At 41.0% G+C, this 7594-nt stretch overlaps 1 protein-coding gene across 2 annotated transcripts in view; it reads left to right on the forward strand.

Annotated features, from left to right (window-relative positions):
• Positions 1 to 7383, forward strand: part of cdk6 (cyclin-dependent kinase 6) — a 34606-nt gene extending 27223 nt beyond the window's left edge. For both annotated transcript variants that reach the window (XM_034124773.1, XM_034124774.1), the window contains 3 exons: positions 3652 to 3702; positions 4106 to 4241; positions 4348 to 7383. In XM_034124773.1, the coding sequence (XP_033980664.1) occupies positions 3652 to 3702; positions 4106 to 4241; positions 4348 to 4500 (340 nt within the window). In that variant the 3' untranslated portion in view covers positions 4501 to 7383. The remainder of the gene's footprint in view (positions 1 to 3651; positions 3703 to 4105; positions 4242 to 4347) is intronic.
• Positions 7384 to 7594: the final 211 nt, after the last annotated feature.

The following is a 7594-nucleotide window of genomic DNA, read 5'->3' on the forward strand; positions in this document are numbered from 1 at the left end:
AATAAGCTGTAAAAAGCTTTGGTGTGTATATATGTGTGCTTTCACAATCTGGCACCTGTCCAACATTGCCTTAAGGCGGAAGGCAAGTCAGAGCCCTTTGATGGCCATGAACAGAGCTCTCCCTCTCTCTCTTTCCCTCTCTCCTCCCCCGTTCCCCCTGCAGGTGATTAAGATGGCTTTTTAAAAGGCCACCTGTTAGAGATTAAAGGGCACCTGGGAGAAGCAGTGAAAGAAAGCAAATGAAAGCTCGATTGAGGAAAAGTGCAGAACAAGAGGGGATGAGATAACACTGTTTATTGCTTTGCAGTTTGGTTCAATTGGAGATTATAATCGTTGACAGCTCAGGTACAGGAACCAGACATCCCCGCTGGTGATTTATCTGCCTTCGGGAATAGTTAGCATCTAAATGTATTGTTTGTTTGTTCTTCTGCGAATGAAAAGTACATCTGGTATTAAATATAATCTGCATAATGATGCGATTGATCTGTTGTTGCCTATGAACCAATATTCAGTGCGAACAAGCAATTCATCTTGCAACATTTTTGTTTTTAAGTATCTGAAAGTACCTCCTCCTCAAATCTAAGAATGTTGGACTGTTGGCCACTCAAATGACCAATCATAAGACATCCCCTTGGAAACATTTGTAAGTTCTATGAAAATGAGCCCCACTGCGCAGTGACACCTTCGCAGTGATGCCTTCAATTCACCCTGTTTCAGGTCACAAAAAGTTAACTAAAAAAACAAGCCTCATAACGTCTTTCCTATGACTCATAACACTTCAAAGTTTCCCCCCAAGCACCGTCCTCTCTTATCCACTTACATTATCAAACATGCCATTGTAAAAACTCCTTTTAATGACTATCCACTGTAGCGAGAATAGTTGGGAACTTGTCAAAGGAATTTGAGCAAATATCATGCAAGTCTGCATCTGCATGGCTGGGATAGTGTCGGGGTGAGTCATGGTTCGAGTGAATGGGGGGGAGAGAGCGCCTGCTTGTTGACATTCCTCCAATCGAAAAGGTTGAACGTGTTGTGTTAATGGTCTGGGAGAGGCCCCGCAACCGTGTTGACTTTCTCACAGTTTGGAACTCAATTGATAAATCCTCAAAGCCGCAACCTTGCATGCACGTGCGCTTTAAACAAACATGTTCAGTGCATCCAAACTCAACACACACTTGCATGTCCACGCAGTCCACAGAGCACACACTCTATTTTCTGTCTCTCTGTTTCCCACCCATCTGACAAGCAAACATGCACATACATACACACACAAACTGACATTCCAGAGGTTGTCTCAGGGAATGTGGGACAGAGCTGTGTTGGCATTAGAGGAAGCGTGACTCAGCTCCTGTCCCAAACCACTCTTAGTCTCCATTTCACTGCCACCCGTTTGTTTGTGTACAAACGTGCTGGGGGACAAACAATTCCCTTGTTGCATGTGTGTAGGCCTGTCACAATAATTAATTTTGTTGGACGATACATTTTCCTGGAAATTATTGCGATAAACGATAATATTGTCGGCACTGTAGGACCATTTTAGACCACTGACATAATGATAATATATAATCTATTTATATATCTATATAGATATATATATATATATATGAGCACACATTATCTCACAAGCAAAAAAAACCTCCTTAAAACAACAGTCAAGTGTACAGTCCACTGTCCATACAAAGACCCAGATGCCTCAACAGGCCATATCTGTATATCAAAGTTTTCGAGCAAGGAACACCAACATGTTTGCATTGTCGGGCAAATGCATGTTTGATTGTAAACTGTCGGGAAGGTGGGGGCTCTCCATCTCCAGCTGCCGTGTTTGCTCCCAGCTGGGAAAACGGAATGGGGTGGTTGTGTTTCAGGTGCAGTTTAAGGTTGGTCGTATTGCTAGCTTTTGTTGCTACCTTTTTAAAACAAATGCGACACACCGCCCGGCTCATTCAAGTCCGTCGGTTCGCCTCGTTGATTTGGCTTGAATCCAAAATATTCCCACACCGGAGATGTGGAATTAGGTTTCGCAACCAATTCCATTTAACTTCAAATTCCCCTCGAGTAAGTCACACGTTATCTCCTGCTTGTCTCTATATTATTCATTTGGCTGCTACGCTTTTGCACGCGGAGTGTCCTGACCTGGCTGTGTGCGAGCCCCGCCCCTCACGGCGCGCCTGGCCGGCAGCCACAGCGCGCCTGGCTAAAATGCTGGTCACATCCTTATGTAAACAAACATGCATGTAAACGGCAATTTATCGAGGTCAGAAAAGTTATCGAGTTCATTTTTATTTATCGTACGATAAGTCAATTAATTGCTTACAGGCCAACATGTGTGCATTTGCACTTGATAGTTTACTGTGTGCATGCCAGTGGCCAGTTCTGTGAATCCAGTTAACCCCCTCCAACAAACCAGCAAACCACTCAAAGTTTAAATATGGACCTCCTCACATTATCAGCCCTACTTGTTTTGGCACAATGACTTGGCTGTAGGTAATAACCGTCACAACTGGTTTGGTTTGATCTTAAATGGCAGTGCTTTACTCTGTGGTGTGATCCTCTTTCACTACAATGTATGAGGCAGAGTGAATCTCCACTTCCGAACTAAAGCGTGCAAGTTTGCTGTCACTGTAAAGATTTGCCAAATACCTCAGTCTGACTAATTTCCCAGTGTCTGAGTCTGTAGGAAAGTGTGGGTGTTAAGCTATGCAATGCTTCCTGCAAGTGGGAAAACACAAAGAGCACATGGTGGCTAGGCGGTGTGTTGACTTCAGTCAAGTGAGGTGCACTGCCACTGTAAATGTGCCAGGATACAGAAAGCATACAAGCACACCTATGTGACAATATCCTGCATTATATTGACATCTGCTGGCGACTTTTCCATCTTAAACGAGATATATAACAAAAATAAAGTTTCTCTGACCCTACTGGATTTCATACTGTAATTGTGGGAGTAACGGATTTAGTTATCCTATCACCATCGTCTGTTAAAGTCCTCTCAAACCCATTTCCTTTCAGAGGAACTTCAGCAGGAAAGGTTCCCATACCTCTGTCTCTGTTAGAATAATCCAAAATGTCTTCACGCCTCTCCCTCCCACTTTCCTTCACACATTCACACGGGGCAAAAGCACACACCCACACACATGAGGGATAAATGGGCGTTCTCTGTACCGTGTGGCGGCCGGCAGTCTTGTGCTGATGATGACTGCTGGAATCTGTGCGGGTGCCAGAGCAGGCATGGCCGCCCACGGGCATCCAGAGACGGCCCAAAGCCACAGGAACCACCAGCAGCCCTCGCCACCGCTCTCCTCCCTCCTTTCATCCCTCCTTCCCTCCCCTTTTGAGTGGTACTACCAACACTGCTTCACAATCCTGACTACATGAGATGAAGCTGCCAGTGTGTGGCTACTTCAAACGCTCGCATTAGAGTCAAACATTCCTCTTTGCCTTGAGCCAATAGCTTTTATCTTAGGTCTGCTTGTCTGTAGTGTACCGTGGGATAGTTAGCACGGGCTTACATCAAAAGTAGGTCATGAAAAACCTAATTGATGTTGTACACTTTTAATCAAAATGCATTTGACCTTTTATTTATTTATTTTTGTGCAGGACAATAAATGAGCGTCGGTTGTCAAACTGATCTTGTTTTTTCTTTCTTCCCAGGCCGCTATTTCGAGGAAACTCAGATGTTGATCAGCTGGGAAAGATTTTTGAGTAAGTATTATTGGCTGTGCTTCCTGTTACAGTCTCCCTGGTCCTGTATGTTTCAAACTGATTGAACAGACTTTATAAAAAGAAAGATATTTCACAATTATAGGTCAATCAAAAGTCATTCAGGGAACTTAATCAGGGTACTCCTTTTTAATTTGGCTTTTATCAAACCTATTATCCTGCCAATAGGAACAGGATGTCCATACAACTTCTTCTCTGTAATTAATTCAAAGCCCCCCAGATTAGGTTACGCTGCTCATTTATGTTAATATTGTTAGCACTACTTCGCACCCTTCCAGTTTCTTCAGTAAACCTAACAATATATTTAAAAATAGTTGAGCACGAGAGGCGTTGAATGCTGAACATTGCTGACAAAGAGTCACTAATGTCCATTATCATCCCACAGTGTTGTTGGGGTCCCTTCAGTAGAGGACTGGCCCCAGGAAGTGGCCCTACCACAGAGTGCCTTCACCCCCCGGCCCCCGAAGCAATTGGAGGACTTGGTTCCAGATATGGACGAGCAAGGGCAGGCCCTCTTGATGGTGAGTAGTACGAGATGCAGTACTTTTTTTAGCAATTTACAATATTCTTTCAACTTTTATTTAATGGTTGATCTCCTTCTCTTTTATTTCTCCTCGCTCTTTGCAGCAATTCCTCGCCTTCAACCCCTCCAGGAGGATATCAGCGTTTGCTGCGCTCAGCCACCCCTACTTCCAAAGTGTGGACAGCCACAGTAGGAGTGTGTACGCAGCCCAGCCCATCCCCCCCAACAAGCCCACTATGGAGGAGCGGACTGCCTGATGGTCCTCCTTCGCTCTTAATCATCCCATACAGTGTCTATAAAAAGTATTTTGCAAACCCTGCTTTGGAGTTTATTCATGTTTCTATTTTTACAGCATTAAATCATAGTGTGTTGATTAAGCTTTTTTGACACTGATTGACATTTAGGAGTATGCTTTAGGAGTATTAGCGAAACAAATGTACAAAATGGAGGTCATTTTGGTACAAATAGATTAAAGTGATTGATACAGAGGCATGTAGATGCACCTTTTGCATTTATAGCCTTGAGTCTATCTGGTTAAATCTTTTTTGCCAAAGTCCTCAAGCTCAGTCAGAGTAAAATAGTAGCTTTATAGTTCTGCAGCGAATTCTATCTGGATTGTGATTTAGCCACTTGGTTGAAGTCCTTCTAGAGATAGTTCTTTGCTGATTTTAAAGGTTATGTTTTTTAGGTTGCTGTCCTGCTACAACAATTGCAATTGCTACAACATGGAATTACAAACACCAGGCTTTGCATTGCATGTTGTTAGTCATATAGCTAGATTTTGGTGACATCCCACCAGTCTTCTTTTACTTCTACATGTCTTAGGGCAAATGAAGGTGGAAATGTCATATCATTTCTCAACAGTGGCCTTCTCTTTGCCAGTTCACCATAAAGCTAGAAAACCACTAAGGTGGCAGTTGCCAAAGGCGTAAAATCTGAGTATGAACTGATTTGCACTACATATTCAAGTGCCTTCATATTTCACATATTTCCTTCCATTGATTAGTAATTTCAATAAACTTGCTTTTGTAGTCTAGTTTATGCCACTTGTTGGGCCATGCAAATACAGACATTTTGTTATGACAATCTGTGTCAAAAAAGCTTAACTATGATTTTGTGTTGTACAAAACAAAACACGAAAAATGTCAGGGGGCAAATACTTTTTTTTTTTTTAAGTCAATATACAAAGCTGTAGTATTCCTACAGAGAGTGTAAAGAAAATGACACCAATACTCTCGCCATTGAAAGAAAATGCACAAAAGCTATCCTCCTTCCATTAACTGATGGATTGTAATTGCTGCTTTTAGGTTATTAAATGTTGATGATCGACTGTGTTGACAATGCAAAGACTTGCATGTCAGATGTACTGGTAGATGGAGGCCATGAAGTGGAGGCCTTATTATGACCAGTGTTCAATAAGCCCTCTTGACTGGGGGACCGGACCACAGAGGAGTTATGGTGGACAACATGACTCTCACCTGCCTTTACCATTAACTCTGTGTATGTGCTTGAGCAGATACACAGTACACTCACAGATACATACACAACATTTAGTGTGTGCACTACCACTGACGTTAGCACACTCATGTACACAGATCCCTATAGCAACATTATTGGGCATCACAAGCCAGCCACTCACTGCCAAGTCGTGTCCATAGACTGTATAAAATAGGTTATCTTATCATTCCAGTCCTACATGTATTATAATACTGCAACCTTGAGGATGTCCTTGGTAACTGCAGACCAGTAGCGGGATTCTAATGGTTTCTGCACTCTTCAAGGAGCTCATCGTAATGGGCTGATATCAGTGCTGAGACAATGATGAAAAAAAACCTAATGTACACGCTCCTGCCACCAACAGGCATGCAATAGGTGGACAAAGTCCCACCAGCACTATTCCAACATGAATACATTTGGCACAGAATAGAGTCGCCAATATTCTGTATTTAATTGTAATGTTATATGCTTGTTTTCATCAAGTTGTTACTTGATTCTTTTTTTCAATGATGCTGGGGCATACAATATTCTTACACCAATTATACCAACTCTTTAGACAATTATAGAATTTGTGTAAGAATAGTTTTACAATGTAAGGAATGTGTAAAGGATAGGCATTGGTACTGAACTTTATAGATTGTTAAGTACACGCTGTAATGATAGAAAGCTTTGGATACGTGCCCATAGATATGTCGTAAAAATGGATAGATGTAAGGTAGCGATGGGTCAGTGGAAGGTTGTTTGGCAGGAGTATTTTTGTCTATTGGAAATAATTGGTGGGCTCTGTGGGTGCTTATTAAATGCATTTGCCTTGGATCCAGAGCTGTGAGTTTTACAGTGGTTTGAAAATGAAATAATGCACGAATATTTTGTGTACAGTTTTCCCTTTTTTTAAAGTCATGTCCACATATATTCAAAATCAGTTTGTTTTTTTTACCAGCGAAAAAAGCAAGTTATGCAGAGTTGTATTTTTGTATTTAGTAGTTCTTGCAGAACAGTAACATTTTAACACTGGTTTATGTTTTCTTAACAGGTAGTGCTGCTAGCACACACACACAGACACACTCTTTCTCAGGTTCTTGGTATTTTCGTCCAAACCTTTTGGGCACAGTTTGCACATCCCTTGGCTACTCATTTACAACATCATAACACATTCAGGTTTTCTTCAAGCTGTTCCATGATCATTTCATTGATCATACTCTACTGCCATTTCTATTTATCAAATATATGTTACTGTAGTCATTACTGTCTGAGGATAACTGCCTGTATCGACTGGTTTTGCCAGCAACTTTTAATTGCTAAATGGCGAACACAATGTAGGTTCATGTTTGTCTGCTTGATTAAGCACTGTGTGATTTTATTTTTAAATGTCATAACAACTCACATCTGATGTCAGTGGTGTGTTCAATGTAATGAAAGCTATAAATATAATTTTTTTTCAAATGACTTAATACATTTCAAAACTGAACTCTGTTGTTGATCCATCATATAACTCAAATTAAACTGTGTCACATTTGTTTCTATCATAATGGAAATGGTTACTAGGAACAACACAATCATGGCATTATACTTGTGTATGAATGCAGGCATTGGTGTCTTATTATTGTGTTGCACCAGTTGAATAAAAAGCAGCTTTTTGTGAATCTGGTTTTGGACTCATTTGTAAGTATGAATGAATTCCATTAGTGAATGTACAGGTATTTATTCTTGGAATAAGGAAACATTATAGGTAACATAATTTTTGTTGAAAATAATAATATAATATAGATAATAACAGATGTTATTAATGTAGTCAAACCACCAGGGAAATTGTTAGATGTGTAAAGTGATTTTGGTAGAACTTGACTTTATGAC

This window comes from Trematomus bernacchii, unplaced genomic scaffold, assembly GCF_902827165.1.
Source record: "Trematomus bernacchii unplaced genomic scaffold, fTreBer1.1, whole genome shotgun sequence".
In the NCBI taxonomy this organism is placed as follows: Eukaryota; Metazoa; Chordata; class Actinopteri; order Perciformes; family Nototheniidae; genus Trematomus; species Trematomus bernacchii.